This window comes from Neolamprologus multifasciatus, chromosome 14, assembly GCF_963576455.1.
Source record: "Neolamprologus multifasciatus chromosome 14, fNeoMul1.2, whole genome shotgun sequence".
In the NCBI taxonomy this organism is placed as follows: Eukaryota; Metazoa; Chordata; class Actinopteri; order Cichliformes; family Cichlidae; genus Neolamprologus; species Neolamprologus multifasciatus.
In genome coordinates, this window is record NC_140452.1 from 27571208 (window position 1) to 27590845 (window position 19638).

A 19638-nucleotide genomic window follows, 5' to 3' on the forward strand; every position below is an offset into this window, starting at 1 on the left:
AGAGGCCGCACTAAATTGCTTATTATTCAGGCCACTTTGACATGACCGCAATCACTGCATATGCACACATACATATGTGCCTACAGGCACACACATTTACATATGCAGGCAGCTGCACGCATGCACACACACACACACACCAAAACCCAAGCGCACAGACACACACACACACTGAAACAAACACAAGAGTACACACTCTATCTACACTTCTAATCTGCTCGTAATGAGGTCAGTGCTCTCATTAGAGCTCAGAGAAAAGAGGGAGGATATGGAAGAGAGAAGAAAGAGGGATGAGAGTAGGGGAGGGCAACAAAGAAAATCCCATGTCATGTTTTCCCAGTGGAGGTCACGCTGTGTGCGTGTGTGTGACTGTGTGAGTGAGTAGCTGTTCAGCTGCAAGACATGTTTCTCCATTTTCTATGTACATTTCTTTAAGTAATGTGTATGATGTCATTTTGACCAAAGTATCTTCATATGTATATCTATTCTGTTTCTGATATGTCTCTCTCTCTGTGTGTTTTAACTTACTGGATCCAATACAGGTGTGATGAGCAGGTATTTTCCCCAGAGGAACTGGCGATCTACTGTCCAGGTTTCGCTGTCAGAATAGAACCTTGGGCAAGGAAGAATATATATTAAATTAGGCATCTTTGTCATTATGCTGTGTCCAGCCAAAATGTAATTAAACTACAGCCTGTACATTTTATTTTCCAGTATTTTTTTTTTTAGAAAAGTTTTAGGATGTCTATGCTTTGTTACAATTCTAAACTTTATATTAACATTAAATTAATGTTCACCCTTTGAGTTTTCTAATTTATTAGTTCATGTCTTACTAGATCACATTTTCCATGTTTTACCCTGGCTGGCTCATTTAAGCTGTGTGGCTGCTAATCTCCAGTCGGTTTCTTGCTGTTGAACTCTACAAGTAGCTCGTAGAGTCGTGCATATACTTTGCAACTTGTCACTTGGATACCATTATGTTTTGTTAATGCCCTTGGTGTCTTTTTGAATGGTGAAAGGGATAAACAGTTGTACTGCAACACGGCCCTTGTGCTTCTCGCTATCTGTTTATCATGTGGTTTGCTAGTTGTCTGATTGCCAAAACATTTAATTTTTCTTGTGCTTTTAAAAATAAAACCACTCAAACAGGAGTGTATTCACTCGATTTGGAATTGCTGTCTTGCCAAGGTCTTAGTTTCTGTTGGCATGTTGTCCTTTCATTCATTGCCAGTGACATCACTTTTTAGTTTATAGGCCAGGGTTGCCAGGTTTCAGCTACTAGCTTTCAGGCACTTGGAACAGAGCTTTTTCACTATGTAAAATTGCTCATTTTCTTTCTTTAGGAAAAAAAGGAAATCAAGGAATTTTTGTTTTTGCCTGCCTTGACAGTTGTTTATACTGTCTATTTCCGTCTTGGTGGGAGTATTTGTGGACAGAGTTACGGTATAGTAGCATCAGGTTGTTTGGATAACCAGGGAGTTATCCAAACAACATGATGCTAGTCTTCTCTTTGCTCCTAGATAACACCTTCAGAGGTACTGTGACATCAACCTTGCAGATGATAATGTCACACTCCTCTGTGGCATCAGAATGATGGTAGTGACCAAGACAAATGCCCTATTGTTGAATAAATTACTTTGCTTGTATGCAACTAGCACAGTGCCCACCGTCACAGGGATCACAGGGACATCAACAATTATAGATGTCACCATCGTTGGAGGTTGATTTATCAACTATGTTGTGTTATCTGGTCATTAGGAGGTCACAGCAGTGTAACATCATCTGTGATCTGTCAGATGATGCCAAAGTGACCTAGCTGAGAAGAAAAGACAACCACTCCTCAGGACGCCCCGATTTAGCACTGCACTTACTGAGGTCTCCAGCAATACACAGTATGAAGTGCATGAGAAATACTTTTGGAAGATTTAAGGTTTTGGTGGTTAGGAATAGGTATTTGTGAGGTATGTCCACAAGTGAGTTGAAGCAACTGCAGTTTGTTTGTGTCTCTGTTTGAATTGGTAGCATAATGACTTAACTCAATAGTAGATGGGACTTACTCATGCAGAACAGGACGTACAACAGTCTCTCCTGCAGTGTGGGCTTTGTAGAATAGCGTGTAGAGGTAAGGCAGAAGTGTATAACGTATGCTCAGGTAATGTTTGGAACTCCGGACCAGTGCTGAGTCAGCACCATATACAGCTGGATCCTGAGGCTGGAGATAGAAAGATGGAGTAAAGGGATGGGGTTAATGAACAAGAAATAATAGAGAAAATAAAACACATATTTGTCCATTAGTTACTGAAAAACAACGGGAACGAGATAAGATGGCAAAGGAGTAAATATGTTTGAGCAAGAGAAGGAAAGAAAATCACTGAAGTTAAAGGAAGTGAGTGACGATAAAGCAGTAAAGAGGAGGGATGAGAAAGTGGAAAATTACCATGAACAAATACACATTAACCTTATTCATAATGAATAACCACAAAATTACCTTTACATTGGAGCAATCTAAAAGTACAGTTTATAAAGACAAAGAGCAAAAGAAAAAAATAAATGAAAAAGTGAGAGAAAGAAATAGAGGTATGATGTTAATTTGATGACGGTGGTAAGTGTGGTAAGTGTGAGGGTGATTAGCTGCTTACAGGCCGTGGTCCTCTCATCTGGCTAATCATTTATGCCTCCAGCAACTCTGACAGTCTGATGAAAACTCATTTGTATCTGTGTGTGTGTTTGGACTATCTGTATGGGATGTGATGAGCGCCATGATTAGGGCAAAGCAAAGGTCACACTTTAGCTGTCTTGTTTAGTGGAAATTGTACATCAGATTCATCATCATCGTGTCCCTGTCTTCAAGCAAGTACTATCACCAACCCCCACCCCAAACGGAAAATGTTGTGGGAGCATCAGTTTTCATGCGATTCAATAGTGTAGAATGATTTTTTGCATAAGCCATTTGTGTTCATCTATATAAATAGCTCAGTGGCAATATAAGCACTCTTCTAGGCTCAGCAGGCGCCTTCCCTGTGTTTCTCAGTGACATTAAGCCACTGATCTGACCTGTGACATTTAACGTTTTAGCCTGCTTGTTAAATATAAACATAATTTTTACTCTTTTAATATTACCACCTGTTGAAAATCATTGTCACTGAAAATGAATACTGACTCTCTTCTTGAAGAGCGATTGTCCAGTCAGAAAGTTAAGAAAGGCAGTCAGTGCAATACTGCAGCTGATGTGGAGAATCCACCATATTGCAATAACTTTATGTATATCAAGATCAATTCCTTTAAATTTCATTGCACCATTGAGGTTGTGAGTAATATTTTATTTCAGACTCAAATGTTGTGTTTTTCAGCAGTTTGCATCCTCAGAGTTAAACACAGATTCAGCTGTATTTGCACCAGTGAGGTGATAATCTCCACGGCTACAAAAAGTTTTTAACTGCTTGGATTTCATAGCACCTATACAATGTTATGGAATGATGTGTATACCCTGCAGTACTTTACACCAAACAGCAAAGTTGTAATATATAGATTAACAATCTAATCTAATAAATCTGGGAGTACCTTGTACCCCTCAGCGTTGTGGTTCCGACTGAAGGGGTAGAAAGCCCCGACCTGCATCCAGCGACGACACAACTCCTCAGTCGAGTCATCAAAGAAACCACAGATGTCAGCTCCAATCTGAAAAACATTTACAATGACATTTAGCCAGAACCTACAGGTTAAATTCTAACAACATCCTAATATTATTATATCTGAAAAATCTAACTGGAATAGCATTTGACAAACTCTGAGAAAACTTGAACTTGAAAACAAAAGATCTCTAGATTACTAATGTTTCATTATGGCCTGGTTAAAAAATGGTCCAACTGTAAGGTTAACAAATCTCTTGTAGCACCAGTGTGATAACTGCCGTTATATTTATCTTCTAAAATGCCTCTCTTCATGTTGGCTCCATTTAGTGAGGATTTACTGGCAAACAGTAGATGTGGGTTGTAATCTTTATTTACATTAATTGCTTTCATGGAGTCCAAGAAAGAGACTTCAGTCAAAGGCCAGTCTGCAGAGACTGTTTGCTTTCTATTGTTTACTACCGGCCACATTTTACAACAGCCTCAATGGGAGGGAATCGATCCAAATCCTATTTCTCCTGCTTTCTCTCCATCTTTCTCTCTGCGTTCGTGTGAGCGTGTGTCTACTGAGGAACCCAAAATCTGCTTGACACAGTCCCAGCAGGAGAAGTTGGCATGTATATATGACTACCTGCTGTGCACAGCTGGAGGCGTGTGCATGTGTGTGTTTGCATGTGCACTGGACTCCCTGTCGTTTTCTTACTGCTGTTTGAAACCTGCACACTAGCGATACACACAAGCAAGTACAAGGTCCACTCGGTTACTGGCTAGGAGTGTGTTTTCTGAACGTGGTGTTGTTCCAGGAAAGAAAACTGCTGTTGGTGCAGACATTTTAATGGATCTTATTCAAGACACACTTCTTCTTGTCTGCTGTTTGAAATTATGTCAGAGCATACATCCCAATGACAACTAAATCTTCTCTCAAAAGAGAGAACCATCCAAATGCCAGAAACACATGCTAACAAACAGATTAAGTTCTATGACTGGTTCTGGAGCTTTTTGTAGAGTACAAATGATATATATATATGTATATGTATACATATATGTATACATACACAATATGTTTTCATTCTTCAATGCTTTGCTGAAGTGAAAATAAAAACTTGAATGGTTATATTTATTTGTCTTATCAAATGATTTTAGCTATTTTAAAAATGATATGACCATTACATGACCTTCTCTGAATGTTTGCTACTCACATAGGGTATTCCAAAGAGGCCAAACTCTAGCATGCCAGGGATAGCCCATTTTATGTCATTCCAGTTGGCACCATTGTCTCCCAGCCAGTGACCTGAATATTTTCCCACACCTGGAAAGGAGGAGCGGGTCAGCAACAGGGTACGGTTTGCTCCAAAAACACGCTGCAGAGCTCTGTGGCAGAGAATTCAACAAGAAGACAAGCAGATGATACAGGGTCATTAAGATAAAAGGACAATGGGACAAAAAAGAGAGTCAGAGAGAGCACAAGGGAGAAACAGATATCACATGCATATGCACAAACACAAATGATCAGAGAGAAAGATAGATAACGCAAGGAAGTGTAGCCAGAATTGATTTACCACTACACATTAATATTTTATTCAAACAAAATTGAAGCATTATCAATCTCCACGACAATATAAAGCCCTGATGATGTTTACAAAATGTGTCTCCTGCCAGTAATACATTTTAATTAGTAGACTAAGAAAGAAGAAAATAAATGAGTAGGAAAGCTGACAAAAGAATGATGAGCTAGCTTTAATACCAAAACAGTGAGTCAGCAAGCTCACTTCAGGGAGCTTGTATTTCATGGTCTTGAGTGGGCTGTGTCTGTGTATGTGTGTGTTACCATATATAGGCAGATTGTTTCTTTCGAGTGTAAATGTTGTTACGAGGGTAGTGATGTAACTTCGGAGAATTGACATGAGCAGAGTTTAAACATTAAATAAAAGTTATAAAACATTTGCCACACTGAGGAAAATGTATCACGTGCAAGGCTGCAAAATGGTTTTATGAGATTTTTTTGTTAATGATTTTTATTGGCATTCAAGTTAGCTCTTAAAGCTTATGCACTGATGAGTCAGGATACACTAGCAGAAGAATATTACAGTTTTATATTACTTTATATTACTGGCTGCATTGACTCCATTATTCTGGATCCACAGTGCTGTCTTAGGTCTACAAATTGTATTAAACCAACCTGTCAAACTGTAACTTTGAATCATGTCTCTTGTAGGGATGGGTATCGTTTAGGTTTTATCCGATACCAGTACCACCAGTATATTTTGTCCAAAAACCTCTCATGTTCAGCTGTTTTTTTGTACAAAGATAACAATGTTAGCCTTTTCTGCAGCTATAGGGGATTTATAGTATCACTCTTGGCTGGAAGAAGTGCTTGATCAATAGGGGGGAAAAAACACCAACTTTGTCCAAAAAGCTCTCATGTTTAGCTGTTTCCCACTTTTTCTTTGGTCATTTTAGCCTTTTTGGCCAGGGTGAAGGGAGTATCTGCCATCAAACAAGAAGACAGCCGCATGTAACTATGATGGTGTTTGCTAGTTCACCTTACATGCATTAATGTAATAACGTGGTTAGCCTACTCAACGTAAATTACACACGAACAACATTAAGCTACTCGCGCAGAGAAGAACGCTGCTGCTGCTGCCATCATCATCCGTCATCATTTCTGCTGCACTGGCAGGGCTAGGGGCCAGGACTCTACTCTTCGGGTTTTTGGGGGATGTTGCTAACTCCGGGACCAATAACAGGCACCACACCCGCAGTAGATGTGCTCGATGTGAGGTCTCGCAGCAAGCTATCAAATACGGTGCAGTTCTTGGCTTTTAAAAAAACGCTATATGTCGCCAGGTGTTTCATCAGATTAGAAGTGTTACCTCCTTTGCACAGTATCACCTTAAAGCACTTGTTGCAGGCTGCTGAGTTTGCATCCTTTGCTGTGAAGTACAGCCAGACTTTCGACCGCTTCACCTCGGGCATTTTTAATCTGTAGCTCTGCTCTAAAAGAACGTAGGCACCTGGGCCCGCCTACTACGCTCGCAAAGGTAAAATGATTGGCTGGAATCCAAAGTGTATGACATCTCAGGAAAAAAAGCACCGACATAAAGCACCGAAATGTGTGCTGCTTTTCGGTCTGGTTACTACAGTTTATGTCAGAACCGGTACCCATCCCTAGTCTCTTGGTTCTTTAAATGCTGGCTGGCTAGGAAACTTTATTTTATTTTCCCCAGTGTTTTTCTGTCTGCTGAGTATCTTGTCTCTAAGAAGAACTCCCACTGCATTGCGTTGGACTGCAGGTAGTGATGGTAGGCCTTGTTCTGCTCTCTGGAGGATCAGCAATGGGCTCAGAGGCCACTGTAATAAGAAATTGCAGTAGGCCAAAAAATGGCTCATACACATCTATGCCAAATTCAGCAAGGTTGCTGAGAACAAGGACTACTGTAGTTCAAGACAATGGAATTGGAGCCCTTCAATAGCATTCAGATAAGGAAATAAGATGAACCAATGCTAACTGGTTAGCAATTATAAAACATTAATAATAATAAACCTGCGTATGGTGAAGCACCTTTTATCCCTCCTCAACAGATTGCCAGCACCGACGATATATTTAATACTCCTTTCTAAGTTTGTGCACATAATGGGCCATTAAACTGTTTCAGCGCCAGACTCCAATGAGAAATTCATTCAAACACACTGGAAGCTAGACTCATTAAAACAAGTTTTCGGATTTAACACATTGAAGTCAAGTTAACTGCTCTGGACTTTAGCACAATGGGTCAGTAACATCTGATTCTACAACTCTTGATTTAGAAAATTATGTATATTACATTATTTTCACAGTGTATTTTGAGTTTCCCAGAGTCTCAATATAGTGAATGGGTGGCAGAAAGTTGGCCTTCGTAGCACAACCTGAACTCTTCTTGTCATTGATTATTGATGTACTCACTTTTCACTAGCCAGCACCATAGAGTAGCCGTACAGACTGTGGACATCATAATGGTTTCCCCAAGACTGCTTGGCATCCATACACAGAGTCTTACTGTACATCAAGTTGTCGAGAATGTCTGAGGGAGAGAAAAGATAAAGGAGTGAAGAGCTGGAACAAGGGGTGAGGAGGCATGAAGAGAATACGAAAAAACAGTGATGGTGTTGCGATGAAGTAAAAGGACAGAAAGAATGAGATAGACATTGATGTATACTCCTATAGGATGTCAGAGCAATGAGGAAATGACAGAAAAGAGAGCAATGCAGGAAGATGACTAAGGAGGAGGGCAATAACAAGGATGGCATCAGGGGAGCGTGCCTTTTCCAGTTATGATCATCCTATCTGGGACACAGTCAGAATAAAAGACATGGCAGAAGAGTCATTTTCAAAATTCTTTTTAAGGGATCTACGATTCTAGATGAGTTTTCTAGAAAACCATCTAGGATACACTGTGCATGTACGATGACGATAAAGGGCTTTTCTATTATTATGTGTGCTAGTGTAGCTAATTTATCAAGTTGTGTACAATATTTGGGCGATGACCTGCATTTCTATGGTATCCTTTGTTTCTTTGTATTAAATGTATACCAGTATGACTAGTTTTCACAGAAAAGGCAGAAAATGGGGAAAAAATTAAAATCATTAAAAACTTCATCTTTTACTGACATGTGCCCATTTTCAATTAGGTAGCCACAAAATAAATAAATAATTAACTTAATTAATAATAATACTAATAATAATAGATTACTAATTAAAAATTATTATAATTAATTATAACTGCAGAGTTTAGTTGCCATAGTAAATAATTTTCTACTCTTTCTTGAAATATAATTTCTATAGTTCAGGGCCTCTTCTTTGGTAATTTAGTAGCATAATATTCAGTTTGTATTTTCTTGAGTTATATTTTAAATGACTGCCCAGCTTTTTCTGGATTTCTTTTTTTTTTTCTTCTAAAAGCCACAATTTACAGCTATAAGCTAACAGCTAAGTACGTCAAATGATTAGCATGATCATGGCTCAGAAGATAAAAAACATCTCTTACTTGGAATGAATGGAGGGTAGTTGAGGTTGTTTGAAGCACAGCCCTTTGCTGATCCTTGCTTGAAATTAGAGACCTCATTCATGTCCTGCAAGGACATACAGTAGATTTCAGTGAGAGGACTTTTGTTTTGTTTAAAGAGTTTTTTTTTCATGTTTGTTAAGTTAACAAAATTCTTATTATTAATGCTCTTTCTTGGCCCTTGGCCATTTTGACAATTTTCGGTCAGGACACAACTATTCATACCTCCGTTTTCTGTATTCAAAACTGACTTACAATCCAAAGTGCATCATGTTTGACCTCCCTGTAGAATCGCTCATACTCATCCACCCACCAATCTATGCAGGCTTGGCTGGTGTAATCTGGAAATACAGCCTCTCCTGGCCACACCTTTGAGGGAGAGAATGTGAGAAAAAAAAACCTTGACTAGTCTACATAGTTAACATTAGTTAACATTACTCACAGTTTTCAATTCTGGTTCTGTGTAGGTGTAAGTACAATTTTTTTTATTTATGTGCTCATTTTTTATGCACTCAACATATATGGATGTGAAACATGGCTGAAACAAAGCAGCAATTTAGTCTGCAAAATAATCTATATCAACATAGCACAACATCACCAATCAACATAACAGGGCACAATCAGTCAAAATTATGAGCTCTGCAAGAAAAATATAAATGTTCCTATGTAGATGTTGCAGGACCAGTTTAGGGAAGTGGCAATGCCAGAAAATAGAGGACATACGAAATACAGGAGAAGAGGGATTGATGAGAGAGAGATGGCTAAGGAGAAAAGGGATAAAGAGACAAATGAGTTAAGGAAGAGTAGAAAGGAGAGGAGAAATCGATAATGCAATAGAAATCTCCAGACGTGACTGTGTGTTAGAAGTCGTCCTTAATGACATGTATTGAGAAAAATGATTAATCCACTGAGAAAGGCAGAGTTTTTGTGCGTTTGTGTGTGTATGTTTGTGTGTGTGTATGTGGCTTTATTTCTGTATGTGAACACTCTTGAAGAGCACACTAGATATTAAATCTCAAGGTTGCTCCACTCTAGCTATCTTTTACCTTTACTTCCATGGGCAATAACTTTACAACCTAGTTTTCAGCAAAGACATGAATCATACTTATGTACGCTCATGTGCTTGCAGACACGCACACAGACACACCCACACAAACACACACACACACACACAAACACAAAGATTTATAGGCAGATGTTTTTGGCAGATGGTCAGAAATCCAAGGTCAAAGCTTATTGATAGTCCCTTGCAGATGCTTTCCCTTGCATCTTTTTTTGAGCCCTTCCTTCCTTCAAGACCAGATTTTGTCATCTCCAGCTGCGTACTAATACTGACAACAGGATAAGTAAAGTGCTGTCATTTGTAGCTGCATATCTCACTGTTTCTTTTACAGTTTTTATGGTCTTTTATCTGTCAGTCTGTCTCTCGAAGTTGTTATCCACCTGTCTCTCTTCTCTTCTACCCCTTTCAGTCCCTCTGCCTACCTTCTTTCCAAAGTCTCTTTCTACCTCGCATATCGTCTACCCCCTCCTTTTTTGTCTGTATCTGATAACCTATCTATTTTGTCTCTTCTGTCTCTTTGCTTCCTGTGCATGTCTCTGTCACCATGCCATAGTAAGACAGCCAGTCTGTTTCCCTTTACATTTTCATCTAATCCATTATTTGTGTTTCTCTGTCTGTCTGCACATACCCCTTTCTCTGTGCATGTTTCTGTCAACAGTTAAACCTTCCTTTAAATCCACATAGGTTTCTTTTAGCTCTCCCCACTGCCCTTTATTTTAACTCTCATCTATCTTTACTTTTGTGATATGAACAGAAATGTCCAACTGTTTGAATGAAGTCCTGCTATGATTTTACTCAGGCACTCCAACATGGGTGCCACCAGGAAAAGCTTTTATCTACATATTTCTCAGCAATTATTATCTATTTTAAAAGCAGAATATATTCCAGGTCTGTTTCAGTGCCTACCTGATTACAGAGGCAGCAACAGCAGAGGTTGTTGGCAGAGACACTTGAATGTTCACAATGAGAATACATAGAACTGCATATGTAAATAAACTGCACAAATATGGCCACACTTGTGTGCAGAAACAAACCACAAATTACAAAAAAGTTTTTTTAACCCACACAGCTGGATGCACATAAATGAACGCAGGGACTATGAGTCTTTTCTTTCTACCTTTCTCTGTCTTTCTCGCCATTACACATTCACACACAGGCCTACACACACACACGCACAGACCCATGGCTAATGTGTGATGTGGTGATGCAGAACTTTTTAAAATTAAGCACTAACGCAGAATCAATGCATATGTTTGACCTGTTATAAACAGGATGAAAAAACTATTAACAGTGGGGCAGGGTCTCGCTATGTGCATAATCAAAAGCAACACTAAAGAAAGTATTGAGCAAGACATTTTACTCCGCACTTCCAATCTTGTTTTTAAAAAATGTTCTCAGCGGGGGAAAAGGATCTCTCAATGAATATATTTATGTTCTATGATTGTTCTATGGAAAATTATTTTCCACGACAACAAAGCTGTGACCTTGCATCAAATATCAGATTGTGTCAGTAATATATGCAGTCCTGTAAAGAGCTATGTGTGCTATTATTGCTTCAATAGAAATTAAGAGGATAAGTAGCAGGAAGGAGCTACTAGTCAACAGAGCTACAAACTATAGATGAAGTAAAGATATTTGTACTGCTTACATTTTCAAAAAAGATTCATTACCTCTAGGGGAGGTATCGATTATTTTGCATCATTGCGTGCCTTTCAGGAATTAAACCAGACTGAATCTATATAATGGGAACCATACCACACACAACCCTACTGGTATATCTACTGGTGCTTATATTTAGTTTTTCACATGGCTGCATAAAGTCCTTTATTTTTTACAACTGTTTTAAATTGTTCATAAAAGTTTATATAGTAAAATAAAAGTTTATATAGTTATAGTTCACATAGTTTTGTTAACTTTATTACTAGTTAACCCTTTATGAGTCCCCCAAGGTTAAATAAATAACAGACTATGTTGAGTCATTTGGATGCCAGCCAAACTGTTTGACTGTCTGATTTAAGCATCTGTTATGCTTTTTATGTTTTGGGTTAAGCAGCTGAAAGGTTTGAAAGGCTTTAGCTTAAAAAGCCAAATTTGATAACTGAAAGAATATGCTAATATATAACCTCTAATTTCATAAGCCTTAAAAGTAGCGGACTCTAAACTGTTTGAAAATAGTTCCCATTCATTCCTGTGTTTAATTTTGATTGAAAGCACAGTTGAAGTTTCAAAGTTAATTAAGTAATTTTCTTTTTAAGTGAGTTTCCTCTTGTTTGTTGTGTGCATGTAATTATTTAAATTAGGTTTGTGCACAAATGTGGCTCACCTCTCCTATTAGAGGAGTCACTCCATCTGATTCAGTGACCCAAGCATTTTTCGCAGTTCCACGGTCATAGGACTCGTACGGAGCATCCCCAACCCTCTTACTGGTGGCTATTGCTGGATCCTGTCATAATAATATAAGTTGAAAACAAATCAGTAAATACATAAAAATTACACAGCACCATTGGCATGATTTTGAATTTTTATTTGTTGTATCTGATGTTACAAAGATTGTGTACTGTATTATTGTATCATCACACATTATATACAGAACTCACATCACAAAATTGCTTGTAATACAAGAATAAGTTCATGTAGCAATAATTGTTAACATGTCCATTACACAAAATATTTTGTGAACAGCAAAGTATTTCTTACCAGGATGAGGATATATTTCTGCCCCTTCTCATGGAGGTATTCAGCAAACTGTGGAAGTTCTGCAAACTTCACCTTGTCATAAGTGAAATCCTTTTTATCTTCCATGTAGTCTATGTCAGTATATTGAATGTCCTGCATAGGGTAAAGAAAAATGCTGCATTGGTATGTGATGTGCATGCATTTTTTACTTCAGAAATTATATAGGCTAGCATAGCCAAAATCTTTGTGTTTCAAAAAAAGCATTAAATCTAATAGCATATGAAGTTAATTTATCAAGTTTTCTATATGCATTAACCCTTGTGAGTTAATTTCAAATGAGTTTTAGAAATGGGCATTAGATATTCAAAGCTTCTTTTGAAATACAAAACTTTTGGCATGGCTTCTATTTATTAAAATTAAATTTGCATCTTGGATTGCAGTGTAATAGATTCCAATTTCTCATAAATCCTAGCCTCCTAAATGTACCCACTCATTTCTTTTTGTGCTTAATTTTGGCACATCTGCTAAAAAGAATCATCATTTTCAGCATTACTTAAATGTGTCTTTCACACTGTATATTTTCATCTTAACATAGCTAGCAAAAGAAATATTGAACATTTGCATAGAGTCTTACTAACAGAAAGACCTCTGATGGACTTTTGGAGACCTAATGTGAGTGCAAACAACTTTGGTAATGTGCTGCTAAACCTTGGGAGGACAATAGCAATGTTAACACAGTCTTCCTTTTTTGCCAGGGTGTGACTTTACGCTTGCTCTGTCTGTTGCCTGCCAAAATCTACTTCATATCGATGGAGCAGATGGTTTGGAAGGCTCTGCCAGATCCTTCCTCTAATGGTAATCAGCTCCAGACATATTAGGGAGAATGTGATAATACCCTCTGTGGTCTATCTAATGGTTATCAAACATGTCCCTGAGTACAGCCGGAGAGAAAGCAGCTGCATCCTAATGTCTTTGGATATGAAAAAAGAGATTGGAGATTATAAGAGTGAAATATTGAGATGGGTTGGAAATTTGTTTGATTTTGAGCGTCAGATAAAACAGAGTTCAAATGACATCCTCAACTGTTGCCATCACTGCTGAGTTGTGATAGAGTTAAAATGTTTTATTGGGACACATAAAGAACATGGATAGGAGTCTACCTTAGTAATTAAAGACAAAAATGTACAGCATTGCAAAAGACTCGGTATTGAAAAGACTCTTAGCAGTTACCTCTCATGGCTCGACAAAGATAAGCAGTAGGGCTCATTCCAAAGAAAATGTCAACTAGAATTGATATTTACCAAATGTCTCAGAAAGGAATAGGCACTGGAGTCGTTTTAGCATTCAGTTCAGCGTGAATGAGATAATGAAAGGAAGTCGATCGATTGATCTTTGATCGCCACTAACATTCAGTGACGTATGAAAAATAGTGAACCCAGGATTGAACCTATATAGCCCAGCAGACTCGCCATTATTTGACAGAAAGCTGGATTACCCTGTGTAAGCTAAAGGCCATCCCTATCATTCTGTCTGTCTTCCGAATTCCTGTTTCCATCTTCGTATCACGTCTCCACAGATAGTGTAGTGGTTAAGGCTCTTGCCTCCGGAACCACACAGTGGTGCATGAGTGCTTCAAATTTAACAAGGGGTGCACAAGGTGAAGTATTGATTCCCCACATTCCCCGACCTCTGAAAGCTTTACAATTGTGGTAGTAGTCAAAGGAATCCCTCTCTATAAAAACCACGCATTGCCACTACATTTCACACACTCGAGTTTTAAAATGCATGTTTTCTAAGGAAGAAACAAAGAACTAGGAAGAAGTAAAAGGCCAGGTGATGTCAGTGACACCAAGTCACATGTTTTCCATTTCTAGAATGTTCATCATGACCACATGGTCAGTAACAGTGGTATGTAAATGGACCCTACATTTATTACATACAATGCATGATATTGTGATATAATGGAGGTAAAATATGTAAGAAAAGTCAACATTTTATCAAAATATTATAAGGACAAAATCACAGATGTTTATGGGGGCGGCAGTAGCTCTGACAGCAATTTTAGATAGTCTGAAGAAAATGTTTTTCTAAAATATGCATGTTATGAAAGACAAATAAGGAATAAAAACCAAGCAGACAGAATCTTACATATGGAAGATCCACAGCACGGTTCCTCTCCACTGTTTCCTTGACTATACTGAGGTTGCCATAGTTCCACCGAGAAAGCTGGAATCCCAGTGACCAGTAGGCAGGAATGACAGGCTTGCCAATGAGCTGAATAGCACGATTGGAAATACTTTTAATGCAATTACCACGTCAAGGCAACACAAAACCCACTTCACCCAACAGTATTAACCAGAAAACCTGCCAGACATATTTCTGAATTTAGAAAGTCACCTCGAGGAATTCATGCACCACTTGTTCTGGTGTGTCACCAAAGAAAATGTAGAAGTCAAGCACCCCTCCAATTGTCCTGTAGGTCACAGCTGGGGCGGGCTGCAGTGTCACGTCTGGTGAAAACACAGAGACAAAACGTATAAGTATCAGTATTATGTTTAAAAATAAATTACAACCCCAAATTGATTGTAAACCACTGTGTACCACCGGTCCTCTGTTTTTATAAAACAACTTTCTTGTTGTTTTAATTCTTCAGAGAATTATTACTTTAGACCTAAACACAATTGTATAAGGAGGACGTATCAGTCAATTCCTATGGAAATCAATATATTAAAAAAAAACTTACATGAAGCAACTGTAAGCATAAGAGACAGAAACATGTCAGTGGGAATCACTAATGCTTTCAGTCATCTCCTTCTCAGAATAAAACAGTCATGAAATATTCTCTTTGATTTGTCAGCACAATTCTTTGATTGATGCAACAGTAGCTCCTTTTGTGTTGGGGGATGAGGATTAACTGGCAGTTCGTATGCCCTTGAACCATTTAGAGATGATTTTCTTGTCCCGATGTTACATGTATCAGTGTAAACATACCGTATGTTTGTACTTTTTTGGCAGTATGTATGAGAGTGCTTGTGCACATACATTCTGTAGTTTTTAAACACAGTGCTGCTCAAATGTTTTTTTATGTGTATGTGTGCATTTGTTTGCATGCTCGAACCCATGTGTATTTGCTTTTATCCAAGTACCAACAAGTGTTCTTGCATTTGTGTTAGCGTAACTTTACCCATAGCATTGCTGTTCAGGAGAAAGACCCCAAATGACTTCCCACTATTTTCTTCGAGACAGAGGAAAAAGGGATAGTGTCCATAGAGGTTATGTGTTCCCTGTAGAGAAGAAAGGAGGAGACAAATGAATATAGGGCATTGGTGTCTTGTGAGACCACCATGTGGGAGACTTACTGAAACTGAGGGGGTGCCTACACGGCATAATCAGCTTACAAGGCATTCAATTATAAGCCTTTTGCGAAGGCAAATGCACATGTAAGACACACATGTAAACATGCCACACACGCACAACTAAGCAGGCCTGATTTGAGCAGGCCTTATTTTAAGCACATATGTCTCTTTGTGTTTGTGTGTGTGTGTGTGTGTGTGTGTGTGTGTGTGTGTGTGTGTGTGTGTGTGTGTGTGTGTGTGTGTGTGTGTGTGTGTGTGTGTGTTCGCTGTCTTTACCCCATTAGGAAAAGCATCTCTTGTGAAAATTGGCCAGGTTCTCCAGTTTGTGTCATGGCGATATTGCCTATGGACATGCTCCCCCAGGCCATAAATATTATGCGATGGGAGCTTAGCAGACAGCTGTATGTACTGGTCTTCAAACACAATTGGAGCCATTCTAGTGTCAAACCTGAATGTCAAACCAGAAAAAAAGTGAAGTTAAGTAGAAAGTGAAGAGACACACTGATGCACTGGGATGTGGAATAAGGGAGAGCAGATAAGAGTGAATATGTGTGAGACACAAAAATAAAGAAAATGAGCATGAGATGGAGCAAGAAGAGAGTGGGAATGAGACAGAGACTGTTACGTCCCCACATGAAAGCTAGGCGAAGAGGGAGGGGGACAGTAACAGTTGGATCCGGGTTGAAATGAAAAGGACGCCAGGCAGAGGTGTTTAACACAAAATAAATCTTCAAATAAAGCTTCAACTAAGAAAACAACTATAAGGCTTCAATAGAAAAAAACAGCAACGCTGCTATTACCAATAACCAGACAGGCCAAACCAAGAAATGGAGGCTGTCATTTAAGCAAAACCACTGCCCAGTTGAGTTACTCACAAAAAGCCACGCACGGTGGGGCTGGTCACACACACTCTCACACACACTCTCTCACACACACTCTCTCTCTCTCACTCGCTCGCTCGCTCGCTCGCACGCACGCACGCACGCACGCACGCACGCACGCACGCACGCACGCACGCACACACAGCAGGCCTTTTCCACACCTAGACCAGACTCACTGCTCTCCTCCAGCTTATATCACCTCTGGAGGGTAATTGGTGGTAAACGAGGGCAGATGAGCAGCAGGTGTGCTCTAACGGAGAATGCCGGGGCAGAGAGAGATAAGGGGAGGGGCAAGAAAGAAGGAGGAGGAGGGCGAGAGGACAACACCATGCCCCCCCCCCCCTTCCCCCCTTCCCCCCTTACATTCACACTATACAAAACACAGAGCAAACGCATCACTATGCGCTACGCGAGAGTGCATCAGCCACCAGATTCTCAGTCCTTTTCTTGTGTTGGATAACCAGATCATAATCCTGCACCAGAAATGCCCAGCGCATTAGTCGCTGGTTGTGGTTGTACATACGTTGGAGGAATGTAAGGGGATTGTGATCTGTATACACCGTTACTGGAAAGGAGCTAGAACCCACATACACAGTGAAGTGCTGCAAGGCCATCAGCAGCGCTAGAGCTTCTTTTTCTATGGTGGAATAGTTTAGCTGATGGCACTTGAACTTTACAGAATAGTAGCAGACTGGGTGACACACACCCTCTGTGTCATCCTGTAACAGCACTACACCAGCTCCGGTGGCACTGGCGTCAACTTCCAGTTTGAAAGGCTGAGAGAAGTTGGGGGCTGCCAGAACCGGGGCGCTGCAAAGGAGAGATTTTGCAGACTCAAATGCATGCTGGCATTCCCCTGACCACTCAAAAGGGATTTTGGGGCTACATAGCTTTGTCAAAGGGGCCACAACTACCGCAAAGTTCTTACAAAAACAGCGATAGTATCCACTCATGCCCAGGAACCACTTTAGCTCCCGCCTAGTGGCTGGGGCCGGGTAGCTGAGGACAGCCTCGACTTTTGCCTCTACCGGGCGAACCTGCCCGAAACCCAGCGACAGGTATTACAATACCTTGCAACATCTGCCTTCATTGCCGGCCAGAAGAAGGGCTGCAGAATATGGTCATACGTTTTAGTTATCCCCAAATGTCCTGACCGTGAATGACCATGGGCTAATTGTAGCACATGCTGACACAAACTAGCCGGGACCACTATCTGTTGGACTACACTCCAGTCCTCCCCTGGCTTTGAGGTCCACCTGCGGATTAACAATCCATCACAAACCAAAAACGTCTGCTTCCTGTCTCCTGTCGGACTATCACTCTCATCTACGGCGGCAAAACATTTGGCTAATGACGGGTCCTCTTTCTGAGCAATCATAAGGGCCTCCTGCATGAGGAGAGGGGGAGCTGCGGGTTCAGGAGCAGGCTCAGCTACCTCTTGAGCCAGTTCCTTGGCATCAGGACCCGCCTCCTCCTCGGAGGGCATCACATCCTTTTCCAAAATAGAGCCAACCACTGACTCTGACTAGTCAACCACTTACCACTTCACAATAACGTCAGTGCCACTGGCAGTCTTTTCATCAAAGGCAAGTGCACTGGCCAGTATGAGGGACTGTGAGCCACCTGTGTCACGTAAGATGGTCACAGTACGCTCATCTTCAGGCTCACCAGAGAGCGATACCGCTCCTTTAAAAATGAAGGGTTTAAAACATTCATTAGGAGTCTCAGTGCTAAGGGGTCTGTTAACAGGAGAAGCGATTTTAACCAACCCCATCCCTATTGGCTTACGTGGTGTTGAGGCTGGCTGTCTTCGCCTGTAGGCCTCGCAGTCCGCTATTAAATGGCCAGATTTAAAACAGTAAAAACATTTCTGGTCTGACCTGGGACGAGGCACAGGTACCTCTCCCCTTGTGTCTTGCTCACCACTAGCACCGCTAGCCTTCGCTAGGGTGTCGCGTCGCTCATGCTTAGCGACACTGGCTTTATGGACGAGTGCAAACTCGTCAGCCAGTGTCGCGGCCTGCTGCAACGTGGAGACCTTCTGTTCGCTCAGATGTACTGCCATCCGCTCGGAGATGCAGTTTTTAAATTCCTTAATGAGAATTAACTCCCGTACCGAAACTAGGTCTGCAGCTTTACAGGCCATACACCATCGGTCAAAGAGGACACTCTTTTCCCTCGCAAAATCCAGGAAGGATTGACCCTACACCTTTTTCAACCCCCAAAATTGCTGCCTATAAGCCTCGGGGACTAGTTCGTAGGCTAACAGGATAGGACTTTTCAGTTTGTCGTAATTCAAACTGCACTCAGCAGACAACGAGGAACAAACTTCCTGTGCCTTGCCCACCAGCTTGCACTGCAGCAGGATGACCCACGCATCCCGCGGCCAACGCAAGGCTGTCACTATCCGTTCAAATGATTCAAAGTAAACCTCCCCCTCAGTGTCACGAAACACAGGGACCAGATGACTATTCCTGCCTACATCAAACTGTACCTCTGTCTGTGACAGCGAGGCCACCACAGGAGGGGAGGAGGTCTGCTGGAGTTCCAGCTGTCGCAGCTTGACTTTAGTCTCCACCTCCACCTTCTTCAGCTCGACCTCCCTAGCGCTAGCCAGCTCCACCTCCAAACGCCTAAGCTCTAACTCCTTTTTCAGCTGGAACTCTCTCTCACACTCCTCCTTTTCCAGTTGGAGACGAGCCAGACAGACTTTGAGCCTAGCATCCTGCTTAGAACCCTCCGATGACTGGGTGAAGTGCGGATCAAAATGGGGGAGTGTCATTGGCCCACAGGTGTAGACACTGGCGGTTCTACGACCTGGCTTGGAACATGAGGCGCTGTACTTGGTCCAGCCAGACTGGGTGTGCTTGGGGGTTCTTGCATTACAACCACCCCCTTCTCCAACAGCCCAGACACCAGAGCGGCCTTCAGCTCCGCTTTGCGTAGACCAGTGGAGACACTGATCCCGTAATATGTTGCCACCTCATGCAG

General features: G+C 40.8%; 1 protein-coding gene across 2 annotated transcripts in view; it reads right to left on the reverse strand.

The window, feature by feature from the left end:
- si (sucrase-isomaltase) overlaps nucleotides 1–19638 on the reverse strand; it is a 70052-nt gene that overhangs the window by 37407 nt on the left and 13007 nt on the right. The window contains exons 1-14 of one of the 2 annotated variants that reach the window (XM_085130459.1): nucleotides 16642–16749; nucleotides 16043–16214; nucleotides 15595–15694; nucleotides 14808–14920; nucleotides 14559–14684; nucleotides 12432–12563; nucleotides 12058–12177; nucleotides 8927–9040; nucleotides 8654–8738; nucleotides 7573–7690; nucleotides 4829–5000; nucleotides 3562–3678; nucleotides 2058–2212; nucleotides 529–613 (exon numbers count right to left, since the gene is read on the reverse strand). In XM_085130459.1, the coding sequence (XP_084986585.1) occupies nucleotides 529–613; nucleotides 2058–2212; nucleotides 3562–3678; nucleotides 4829–5000; nucleotides 7573–7690; nucleotides 8654–8738; nucleotides 8927–9040; nucleotides 12058–12177; nucleotides 12432–12563; nucleotides 14559–14684; nucleotides 14808–14920; nucleotides 15595–15694; nucleotides 16043–16201 (1596 nt within the window). In that variant the 5' untranslated portion in view covers nucleotides 16202–16214; nucleotides 16642–16749. Of the gene's footprint in view, nucleotides 1–528; nucleotides 614–2057; nucleotides 2213–3561; nucleotides 3679–4828; nucleotides 5001–7572; nucleotides 7691–8653; nucleotides 8739–8926; nucleotides 9041–12057; nucleotides 12178–12431; nucleotides 12564–14558; nucleotides 14685–14807; nucleotides 14921–15594; nucleotides 15695–16042; nucleotides 16215–16641; nucleotides 16750–19638 lie in introns of those variants that run through there. The other variant, XM_085130458.1, reaches the window with a different exon arrangement.